The 12,879-nt window shown below is 36.9% G+C and overlaps 1 protein-coding gene across 1 annotated transcript in view; it reads left to right on the top strand.

Annotated features, from left to right (window-relative positions):
* VCPIP1 (valosin containing protein interacting protein 1) overlaps positions 1 to 10,931 on the top strand; it is a 41,773-nt gene extending 30,842 nt beyond the window's left edge. Inside the window, exon 3 of the mRNA XM_033203158.1 lies at positions 4,068 to 10,931. Coding sequence (XP_033059049.1) covers positions 4,068 to 4,939 — 872 coding nt within the window. The 3' untranslated portion in view covers positions 4,940 to 10,931. The remainder of the gene's footprint in view (positions 1 to 4,067) is intronic.
* Positions 10,932 to 12,879: the final 1,948 nt, after the last annotated feature.

The raw sequence follows: 12,879 nt of genomic DNA, 5'->3' as shown, positions 1-12,879 counted from the left end.
TGCCTCAGCCTCCCAAAAAACTGAGACTATAGGTGTATGCCATCACTCTCAGCTAACCTTTTGTTTTTTTGTAGAGACCAGGGTCTTACCATGTTGCCCAGTTGGTATCAAACTTCTAGCCTCAAGCGATCCTCCCGCCTCAGCCTCCCAACGTGCTGAGTCACCACGCCTGGCTGGAGTTTTTTAATAACGGTATAAACGTCCAGAAACTATAGAAATGGGAAACATCACCTATCATTTAAAAATATTTGTCTTATACATACATGTTTTGGGCAAGATTGTAATCATAGTACTTAGATTTTTTTCCTGCTACTGCAGCATCATGCACATTTTACTGTATATATCAAGCATCACAGCTTAAATCTAATTTTTTTTTTTTTGAGATGGAGTCTCACTCTGCTGCCCAGTCTGGAGTGCAGTGGCGTGATCTGGGCTCACTGCAGCCTCTGCCTCTTGGGTTCAAGCATTATTTAGCTAATTTTTTTTTTTTTTTTTGAGATGGAGTCTTGCTCTGTTGCCCAGACTGGAGTGCAGTGGCACAATCTTGGCTTACCACAACCTCCACCTCTTGGGTTCAAGCAATTCTCCCTGCCTCGTCCTCCTGAGTAGCTGGGACTATAGGCGCGCACCACCATGCCTGGCTAATTTTTGTATTTTTAGTAGAGATGGGGTTTTACAATGTTGGCCAGGCTGGTCTCAAACTCTTGACCTCATGATCTGCCCGCCTCGGCCTCCCAAAGTGCTGGGATTACAGGTGTGAGCCACAGCACCAGGCCTATTTATCTAAATTTTAATAGCTGCATATACTTCCATCAGGTAGATAGGAAATAATTTACTTAATTATTTCTTGTTGAAAATTGAGATTTTTTTCCATTGTTTCATTGTAAGTAATACTGTGATGAACTTATGTGGAACTATGACTCTTTCTAGGGATAGCCAAGGGAAGGCATCACAGTAGCAATCTGGAAACAACTGCATAACCTTTTTTTTTTTTTTTTGAGATGGAGTCTTGCTTTGTCGCCCAGGTTGGAGTACAGTGGCGCCATCTCGGCTCACTGCAACCTCCACCTCCTGGGTTCAAGCAGTTCTCCTGCCTCAGTCTCCCCAGTTACTAGGACTACAGGCTCACACACCACCATGCCCAGCTACTTTTTGTATTTTTAGTAGAGACTAGGTTTCACCATGTTGGCCAGGCTGGTCTTGAACTCCTGACCTCAAGTGATCTGCCTGCCTTGGCCTCTAAAGTGCTGGGATTACAGTAGTGAGCCACCACACCCGGCCACAAAACCTTTTTGTTCTTTTTTTTTTTTTTGAGACGGAGTCACGCTCTGTTGCCCAGGCTGGAGTGCAGTGGCCAGATCTCAGCTCACTGCAAGCTCCGCCTCCCGGGTTTACACCATTCTCCTGCCTTAGCCTCCCGAGTAGCTGGGACTACAGGCGCCTGCCACCTCGCCCGGCTAGTTTTTTGTATTTTTTAGTAGAGACGGGGTTTCACCATGTTAGCCAGGATGGTCTCGATCTCCTGGACTTCGTGATCCGCCCGTCTTGGCCTCCCAAAGTGCTGGGATTACAGGCTTGAGCCACTGCTCCTGGCCTTTTTGTTCTAATAGAAGAATTAAAACATATATATTGACTACCTGATTGCAATTAGGCACTGTGGTATGTACTTCAATGTTTTAATGTTTTTAATGTGCTTAAATGTTTTCTCATTTAATCCTTAAATAATTGAGTGAAATGAGTAATATACCCATCATTATACTTACCCAATTGTATTATAATAATCTTTTTATATCTGTCTTCTAAGAATTATGGTATTTTATTTTTAAATCCTCAGAGTCTATTTTAGTTCCTGGCACATAGTGAGGCTCAGTGGATGTTATCTATTCAGATGGATGTTTAAAAGCTTTGCCTTGAGGCAGTTTTGGCCTTATAAAATTCTCTTCTTTGCTACCTTTGTTTCCTGAGCTATAGTTTATAGATCTCTGAGGACAGGGATTGGTAACCAATAAACTCATTCCAGATGTGCCCAGAAAAGTAGTATTTAGACCACATCTCTGACTTCAACTTTGGCGTGTCTGTTTTTGTCATTTATCTCTGCTGAAAATGTGTCAAGAGGAAATTCTACTTGGATTTTTATTAATTGACACTTTACCTACCATTGAAATTAATGTTTATTTGAAATTAATGTATGTTATTTATTCATTTGCAATTGAGCTGTTTTTGCTAGTTGTTTGGAATATTCTCAGAGAGGTACATTAGAACCATTGAAGCTCTTTTAAGGGAAGGAATAACTATTCTTAATATCCTACAAAACTGGAGAATGCCTAAATGCCCACAAAGCATTCCCGAGTTTATTCATTATCCCTCCTCTCTGAATTTCTGTAGCTAGCACTTACCCTTTCATTTGTTTCTAACTAGTTTGCTTTTGCCTTTATATTTTGCCAGAAACATATTACGATGTACCATATATTATAAAATGTTCTTTATCTTTTTTTTCAAAATAGTATATAATGTTATAAATTGGAAAACGCTTACTGTCACATATGTGGAGTATACTTAGAGTGACAATTTTAAAGTGTAAAGGTAGTGGATTGTTTAAAACACACATTTTTTTTTTTAATACACAGGCTGAAACAAGTGTAAAATTTTTGAATACCCTGTAGTGAGACCAACTCCTTGACTAGAAAATAAGAGAAGTTTACTTTAAAGTTTTTATCCTCTGCTGCTGCATTAGTGGACCAGGAGAAATAAACAGCAGTGAGTCTTGTGAGGAGCATCCATAACCCCTGGTTTACTTGGGTGGTTCTGGCCTACCAGAAATGAATAAGAATTATTTCAAAGGGATTTAATTGAATAAGGTATTTTAAATTTTTTACAAGCAAGTGTTAGTTCACACTGAAGTCACAGTGCATTATTTAGTTTTTCTAAATGTGCCCCATAGCTACTGCTTTAACTATGGAATATCTTATTTTTTTTATATTTGTGAAAGATACATACCTACGGCACACTGTGAAAACACCTTTCTGGTATTTTACAATTCAATAGAATGACTTGATTTTTAGTTCAACACACTGTGTAACAAGTTAGGTATACCTCACTTTGCCTTGATAACTGTTTTGGCAAAGTTTATAATCTGAATTTTAGTAATAAAAGTATATTCTTTTATTTGTTCACATTGTGTTTTCTTTATAGCTCAGCTGTTTGTTTCAATCCCCATTCTTTTTTTTTTTTTTTTTTTTCGAGACAGAGTCTCACTCTGTCACCCAGGCTGGAGTGCAGTGATTTGATCTCGGCCCACTGCAACCTCTGCCTCCCAAGTTCAAGCGATTCTCCTGCCTTAGCCTGCTGAGTAGCTGGGACTATAGGCTCATGCCACCACGCCCGGCTATTTTTTTTTTGTATTAGTAGTAGAGACGGGGTTTCACCATTTTGGCCAGGCTGGTCTTGAACTCCTGACCTCAGGTGATCCACCCGTCTGCCTCCCAAAGTGCTGGGATTACATGCATGAACCACTGTACCTGGCCTCAAGCCCCATTTTGTTTTTAGATGGAGTTTCACTTTTGTTGTCCAGGCTAGAGTGCAGTGCCGTGATCTCTGCTCACTGCAACCTCTGCCTCCCAGGTTCAAGCGATTCTCCTGCCTCAGCCTCCCGAGTAGCTGGGATTACAGGCACCTGCTGCTACTCCCAGCTATTTTTTTGTATTCTCAGTAGAGATGGGGTTTCACCATGTTGACCAGGCTGGTCTGAAGCTCCTGACCTCAGGTGATGCATCCACCTCAGCCTCCCAAAGTGCTGAGTTTACAGGTGTGAGCCACTGCATGACCTCAAGCCCCGTTCTTAACTTTGCTAATAGGATGATTTTTTAAAAAAGATCTCTGGGGAGAACTACTTCAGGGTCTATGGTGATGGTTCTTTTTTGTAATACAATAAATTTGAATGAATTTTGTTTTGAAAGCTGTTATCTGTGAATTGTTATTTAAAATTCACTATTTTAACTATAATTGTCTTGACTACACTTTGTTAATACCTTAAGATTTTAATGTTAAATATCTTTTCCCCTTTTTAGGAATGGCTGATGGCAAGCATTGTACTTTTCCACATCTGCCTGGCAAAACCTTTGTCTATAATGCTTCTGAAGATAGACTGGAATTGTGTGTGGATGCTGCAGGACATTTCCCCATTGGTCCTGATGTTGAAGATTTAGTTAAAGAGGCTGTAAGTCAGGTTCGAGCAGAGGCTACTACAAGAAGTAGGGAATCAAGTCCCTCACATGGGCTATTAAAACTAGGTAGTGGTGGAGTAGTAAAAAAGAAATCTGAGCAACTTCATAACGTAACTGCCTTTCAGGGAAAAGGGCATTCTTTAGGAACTGCATCTGGTAACCCACACCTTGATCCAAGAGCTAGGGAAACTTCAGTTGTAAGAAAGCATAACACAGGGACAGACTTTAGTAATAGTTCCACTAAAACAGAGCCTTCTGTATTCACAGCTTCTTCTAGTAATAGTGAGCTTATTCGAATAGCTCCTGGAGTAGTAACAATGAGAGACGGCAGGCAGCTTGATCCTGATTTGGTTGAGGCCCAGCGAAAAAAATTGCAGGAAATGGTTTCTTCTATTCAGGCTTCAATGGACAGGCACTTGCGGGATCAAAGTACAGAGCAGTCACCATCTGATCCTCCTCAAAGGAAAATAGAAGTTGTGAGTTCTTCTGCAAAGTCTGGGAGTCTTCAGACTGGCTTGCCTGAATCTTTTCCTTTAACTGGTGGTACTGAAAATTTGAATACAGAAACAACTGATGGCTGTGTAGCAGATGCACTGGGAGCAGCCTTTGCCACAAGGTCAAAAGCACAAAGGGGAAATTCCGTGGAGGAGCTTGAAGAGATGGATAGTCAAGATGCTGAGATGACTAACACAACTGAGCCAATGGATCACTCTTGATTTAATTAGAGGCTAATAAAGGCAGAATGTTTATTGTGAATATGTAATATTTGTTGGCTGGGCCACGTAACTTGATTAGTCATTAAAAATCTTGTACGTATGTAATTCAAAGATTATATCGTTATTCAGTGCATGATAGCAAGTGTGTGATTGGCCATAGCTTTTAATATACTGCTGCCCAGGCTGGCTCTGAATTTCTATAAATTAGCTATTAGATCTGCTGAGATGACTTTTTTCCATGTATGTGGTTCATTGGAAGTTCTTTGTAATTTTAATTCCACGAAAGTGTTAATGTTTCCAACAAGAAAATTGTCTTACTAAATACGTTTGATTTCTGAAAAGGCTAGAAATGGAGGGGAAATGAGATTTTGCTAATGTTGATGTCATCAAGGTAACCATCTCACATACTAGTGTCAAAAGATTTATGTAAACTTGAATTTTATCTGGACTAAATTGTATCTTAAAATTCATACAATTATTTATTAGACAGTGGGATGCAAGTGTTTCCATGAACGTAAACACATTCATAGAGATTTCTTGGCGAAAATGTCTTGAGAATAGAATGTAATGATACAACATTTTGCTGATTTGTGCAAGGTTGGGGAAGAATCTCTTCTAGATTGATGAGGTCAGTGTGATTCAGTTGTGTTGCTGTCTGAGTCAACACAGCCAATTGTGTGTGCTCATTATTAATATGTTACCATTATTTTTGATTCCTGGCTTGGTCAAGAACCACCTGATTTTTTTTTTTAAATCTTGCAGAAAAGTTGATTGCAAAGTGTGGTAGAAAAAGAAATAATGGTAGCAGTAGAGAATTTATAAATAAGAGTTTATCTTTATGAATGAGTTAATTGTTCTACAATTTTGATCAGTGGTATTTAAGCCTGTATATGCTAAGTGTATTTACGCCCCTTTGAGCCAAAATGTTTTTTTTTTTTTTCTTAGAATCCGTAAGTTTCTGTATTTGTTGGCTTCACTTGGGTTTAGATGCAAATTTTACTGCATCACACCCTGATCGGCTGGGTGTTTGCTTAGTGTATTCATCAAATCTTTAGTGCCAGTTTCCTTGAGAAGCAGCTTTCATGCTCATTCCTTAAAAACAACAAAAGTGTTTATCCTGAGATTGGTATTGCACTATTTTATTTTATTCTGCAAATCTGTATTCTGAAATGTACATTTCAACCCATATTTTTCCTCTGTTCACTGAAATTAAGTTGAATTTGAATGGCTGAAAGACAAAATGTATGTTAATACAATCTCTTACCTAGAGCATTCAAAGCCTGGCTGTCTCTGTTTGCACATGTAGCAGATGCAGAACTGTGTTTGTAATTCTAAGAAAATGTATGTCAAAGTATTTTATCAGATGTTTAAAAATCTCTGCCTGTTGATTCATAAGGGATATAGACAGTACTTTAACTTGTGTTTCCAGATAAGGCAGATTTTGGTCATCTTTCTGTGAAAGTGTCTCTAACTGAACCCACTTCTTAAACAAACTACTCTATTTTAAATAAGGAAAGAATGGAGAATCTAGACATTTTACAGGTGTATCTGAGCAAAATATATATTTGGGTTAGTTTTTGTCACATTATCACATTTGTCTTTATATTTTATCTTCATCCTAAATTTTCTTTCAAGCATCTTCTCCCTATCAAAACAGCAGGAAATTTTTTAACTTTTATATTGTACACTATTTTTGCATAAAATAAGAGCTGTAGCTACCAAATACTATTTACTACTTAGTAAAGGTGGCTTCTGTGTATTAAACTACAAATTACAAATATCACTTCACTAACCACTATAATTATTTTTGGCTTTTTCAGCCACTGGAACTTTTTTGAGGGGGATTTAAATACAAGAAAACTGTTTAATCAAAAAATGCACTGCTTTCATGTAAAATGATATAATCATCTTTAACAAATATTTTCTTCATTGATAACTGACAGATATCTCATAGCATTAACATAAAATATCAGAAACAAACTTTATCTCCCTATTCTTACATTTAGTGCAAATTAGAATGCATATGTGAATGTTAGAAGATGGACTTAATCTCTGACAACTTTATTTCTCTAGCTACAGCAATGCTATTTAAAAGCCAGTTAGGTATGAATAGTACAATAACAATTTGGGTTCTCCCTTGATAAATGAATAAAAGGCTCAATTCTGGTAAGTGATCAAATTTCTTGAAATTATTTCAAATCAGCTGAAAATTTGGTGGGGGTGTTTTGATGGTTTTTGAGAAGTAGGCCAGGTATCCTCACAAAGAAGTTTTAGAATAGGGTTTCTTTAAGTTTTTAAATATCATCCTTTGTCTTTCCATATGGTTTTCATAACCAAATACATTACTGTAGAATGGTTATTTTTCTAGTACTGCCATTTGTGATATAGCCACATCTTGGAGTGCAAGCTAGACATCTCAGGTAAAAAAAATTTTTTTAACCCTAGATGTAAGATTATAACTAAAATGCATTCCTGCAATTCTGTTTGCAGTGCTTCAGTAAACATTGAAATAAAGTTGTAAATTTTTTCTTCAATAATCCTTTCTATAGTTAATCATACCAAATTTAAGTTGATGACCTGAAGTCCAGGTAGTGTTGAAGATAGTATATATCTAGAATACTGGTAGTGAGAAATTGGTGTAAGTTGAAGAAAACAAGATGCTGCCATATATTAAAATAGAATATAATTAACTCCATGAGAATGGTTACTCAGGAACTAGTTAAAGAGCAAACCCATTTCTCCCCCTTCACTCTGTTTCAGATATTTTATTGGAAAATGTTAGGGTAGAGGCCTGAGAAAGTTAGCAAATACTAATTTTTTTGACTGATACTGGCTCTGTGTCTTCCAGTGATTTTTAGTTTGGTTTTTACAGTCAAGCCTACTGCGTGCAATTAAGATATCAATCTGAAATGCATCCGTAATTCCTGGCCACAGGTCCTTATTGCCATTATTTTTAGGTATCTTCATTGGAGATGAACACTGACTTTTGCATATGGTCTCTTACCTCAGGGAAGATCACTTGCTAGCAACTCATACTACTAATGACAGGTTTTTGAGAATTGTACTGACATCACGTTAGCTACTAAATGCAAAATGTATAAAAGTATTGTTTTATGTAGTTACCTACCAATACTATCTGCTACTGAATAACTCTCTAAATATGTAGACCTCACTAATAACTAACCTTTAGGTAAAAAATTTACTTCTGTTATTACACTTCAACTGGTCAATATAGTGACAACATAAAGTATTTATTTCAGAATATCAATACAGTTTTGTCTTCATTTTTCAACAGTAATTTCAATTGGTCCATACTTAAAATACTGCAGCACAGATTTTGAGTTTTATGGTTCTCAAAGCAAGGTTTCCATCTTAAGCTTTTTATAAAAACAAAGCCTTTGCAAAATTGGATTAAATTCCACTTATCTTAATGTGAATTAAAAATGACCATTTATTATAATAATAGTGAGCGCCATATTCTAAGTCGAGTAAATGTATCCTACCATTCAAGGTTATCATATAATTTAACAAAATTGTACAATCTTAAGGCTCTTCACAGTATAAATTAATTTTTCAAACCAGACCTGTTCACATGAAAATATTGCTTAGTAGAATGTATATTTAAGAAATAAAATAACAGGGGAACTATATCACCAATGTAAGTTATAGAGTTAATTACAAGTTCTACCATTCTTGATAATTCTTTGAGATGCTAAGTGTTTCAGTTAATATTTAATGATACCTAAATCGTGAGAATTTTAATGTTTGTTCCAAAATAGCAGAAATTGTAAAATTTGTGAATTATTGGAGAAAATGCCATTACTTGTATATCTGACATTTAATTTTTTAATTATGGAGACTACATGCTTTTGTAGTATAATATTAATGATTATTCTCTTGTAAAAGGAAAAATTAGTAAAGAAAAAAGTTTTAGTTGATGTTACCTGCTTGTGAGTATCAATTACTTAGTTTTTAAAAGTTTAAGGTGTTGCATACTTTTCTTTAGAATGCAGAAATCTCGTCCTGAGCCCTTATGCCTGTGGTGGAGCAATAAAATAATGAAAAGGTTATCATTATTTCCAGGCTTATTTGACTTAAGAATTAGTGCCAAGAACTGGAAAGTTTACTTTTTGGAGGGAAACGATATGTAGAATTTGTAAACATAAGCAGTAATAGTGTAAATATTTAGAAAAATAGCAAGTGCTTTAACTGCTCAATAAAATAGTATAGATGTTATGTCACCCTTAAGGCACTGGCTGTTGCCCATTATTTTCTGATTTCGTGATTGCTGTATATATTACATTTGAGTAATGAATAATTGGTAATAGTGTATTATAGTGTTCTACAGCATACCTTACTGTACAGTATTTGAAGTTTTCTTTTATATCAGTAATAAAACTATAAGTTAATACTGATTTTCCCCTGAAATTCTGCACATTAGTTTTTAAAGGTAATTTTATATTCTTTAGTTTCCTGGAATTACAATGCATGAACATATAATTCAGTTTTATAAAGAGATTCTTAAAGTTTTCTTATTGAACTTAAGTGAGTTATCATACAGCAATAGTAATTTTTCCCCTTAATGTAGATTTATTGCTAGATGAAATGGACCCAGTGAAAAAAGAGTGCACAATTTTTTTATTTTTAAACAGGTCTCACTCCGCTGCCCAGGCTGGATTGCTGTGGCACGATCAGGGCTCACTGCAGCCTCAACCTCCTGGGCTCAAGTGATCCTCCCACCTCAGCCTCCTGAATAGCTGGGACTACAGGCATGTGCCACCACACCTGGCTAGTTTTTGTATTTTTTGTAGAGACAGGGTTTTGCCATGTTGCCCAGGCCAGTCTTGAACTCCTGAGCTCAAATGATCTGCCCTCCTCTGCCTCCCTAAGTGCTGGGATTACAGGCGTGAGCCACCGCACCCAGCCAGCAAAATTTCTTTAGACATATTACATAATTGGGCCATAATGCTTACTGAATATTCAAAAATAAAGGCAAATTCTAATAGAGAATTTGATTTTGTGGTGGTTTAAAAAAAATACTGGTTAGTGATAAAGGAATTACAGATAATAGTACTAAATAACATTTGTGTAGCTTAGCAGTCAACACATACTTTTAAGTTTTACTGTATATGCTTAATATACATTTTATTAGATCATTTAACTCAGTAATTTAGAGTCTAGCCTTAGACACCAGACTTTCTAGGTCTGAGTCCTGGTACGCTGCTTTCTGTGACCGCTCTGTGCATTCCTCTCTGAGAGGAGGATAATCACATCTGCTCCTAGGGTGGCTGTATTAAATGAGTTAACACGTATCTGATGATTAGAAGAGTGCCTGACACATAGTAAATATTCGCTATTGTTATATGTTAATGTAATATGGTAGAGTTCAGTTGCCATTAAGTGGGATAAATCCTCACAGGGCACACATTATTTAAGTAATTTGTTACATTAAAACTTATTTTATTTGTACATAATTGACTAAAAAATGGATGGTTGTATATTCAAACATTTATGCAAGGGCTTTATGACCATGTGCAGCACTGAGAATCTCATGAACCAACAGTGTGCTCTGTGATCCAAGGCAAGTCTTGGAGCCTTTCAAGGCCTCCACTTCTTCTGTAACCTTGTGTTTTCACAATTGTTAACCTTTTGTTCTGCCTACCATTGTCATCATAGTCTCACTTGCAGAGGGCATAGTGCTGATGGGACAAGTGACATGGGTATGAGCCCCATGTAAACTAAACATAATTACCTTTCCTTTAGGTGTTGGCTACAGTTATCCCAAACTTGGACTTGAGGTCTTGTATATGCATGCCATTGGTCACATACCATCAGAATAGAATTCTTAAAAACTTTAGTAAGATAAACATCCTACTTATAACAGCTCATTATGGATTTTATTTTTATTGTCTGGCTCTTTCAGACGTAACTGCAATTCTGACTTAATAATCGATTGTTTCTAATCATTAAAAATGTATATAGAAAAACTGAAGTAAGTCTTTAATTGATTTTCTGAACTGTATATGATACACTGAGGTGAAAAACATATGGGCTCTTCAAATTTGCACACTCCTTAGAAGTAAACCTGTCTTTGGCCCATTTGTCACACCACATAAATTATTTGAAAAACAGATACATGATGTAGGAATTGGGGGGGATTATCCCTGTTTGTTCTATTTATAGAAACAAGTATAGTACGAAGTCTACCTATAAAATGATGACATTTTTGTATTTGATTCATGGAATCAGTATTTTTTTTTAATTTTCTGTTCTTTTTTGAGAGTGAGTCTCGCTCTGCTGCCCAGGCTGGAGTGCAGTGGCACCATCTTAGCTCACTGCAACCTTTGCCTCCCGAGTAGCTGGGATTACAGGCGCCCGCCACCATGCTCGGCTAATTTTTGTATTAGTAGAAACGGGGTCTACTAAATAGAGGAGTCATTCATTATTTTAAACAAGTACTGATCAAATGCCTGTTTTAAAAACCTGGGAAACAGTTCCAAATGAGACAAATTCCATGTGTCCTTAGAGCTTACATCCCAAAGATGGAGATGAGCACAAAACACATTGGTAATAGCTAACGTTTAGTGACTCTTTTCCTTATATCTGGGCAATAGGCTGAACACTACATGCAATAATTAACCATCAAAACCCTTCGTGGTTGGGTACTATCATTATCATCTTTTAGGAAACAAGTTGATTAGTTGGTTTACCTAAAGTCCTGGAGTTAGGTGGCAGAGCTAAGATTTAAATCCAGATGTTTAAGACTCCAGGGTCTATGCTCTTAACTTTAATGCTACATTTGTAATTTAGCAAAGGAATAAAATTTGGTGGTCACATAAGTCTTTATATTTATTGTTCAATCTAGCTTGTTTTCAGATACACCAACATGGTTTTAATTCATTTCAGTGTATAGAGTATCTGGCTTTTTTAAATTTTTTTTTTTTTTTTTTTTTTTGAAGAGATGGTCTCACTCTGCTGTGCAGGCTGGAGTGCCCAGTGGTGCCATCATAGCTCACTGCAATCTCAAACTCCTGGGCTCAAGTGATCCTGCTGTCTCAGCCTTCCAAATAGCCGGGACTACAGATGTGTGTCACCTCACCTGGCTAATTTATTTTTTGTAGAGAAAGGGTTCCCCTATGTTGCTCAGGTTAGTCTCAAATCCCAGAAGTGCTGGGATTACAGGCATGAGCAACAGCTTTAATTTCACTTCCTACTAGTTCCCTTACTGGACCATAGTCCTCCATCCCAAGTTCTTCCTTGAATTTGTTTTCTTGCCTCCTGTAAATTTGGAGGTGCTTTAAGGAAAAGTTTCAGAATTTCTTACATGACTAACCTGGGTACATTTGAGAATCACTGGTTAAAGTCCAGTTTTTCAAGGACCTAAAATAATTCTTGTTTACTAAGTGTGTCTGCTGCTTTGGAGGGGAGGTTTCCCAAAGGTGATGTTTCTCAAAAAATAGTTCATGGGCTATATGCATCTCACCTAGAAAATTTATTTCTATGGAATCATGTGTCAGGTACTTTGCTAAACATAAGGAATAATAAACTGAAAAAGACACTTCCTGCCTTCGTTACACTTACAGTTTTAGTGAGAGAGAGATACATTTAAACAAGCAAGTAACTGTACATATTGGGGGAGCATTGGGTGGTGTGGGATTATGCTGCAAGAGGAATTAACCTGACCTGCGAAATGGTTAGGGAATGCTTCCTGAGAGGTGATGTACCATCTGAGACCTAAATAATTGATAGGATACTTAAAAATCAAATTGGCCAGCCAGGCGCAGTGGCTCATGTCTGTAATCCCAGCACTTTGGGAGGCCAAGGCCAGCAGATCGCGAGGTGAGGAGTTCGAGACCAGCCTGGTCAACTTAGTGAAACTCAGTCTCTACTAAAAATACAAAAATTAGCCAGGCATGATGGCATGCATCTGTACTCCCAGC

Source organism: Trachypithecus francoisi, unplaced genomic scaffold (assembly GCF_009764315.1).
Source record: "Trachypithecus francoisi isolate TF-2019V2 unplaced genomic scaffold, Tfra_2.0 Lachesis_group7, whole genome shotgun sequence".
Lineage (NCBI taxonomy): Eukaryota > Metazoa > Chordata > Mammalia > Primates > Cercopithecidae > Trachypithecus > Trachypithecus francoisi.
The sequence above is the reverse complement of the archived record's forward strand: the minus strand, read 5'-3'. Positions and strand labels throughout refer to the sequence as shown.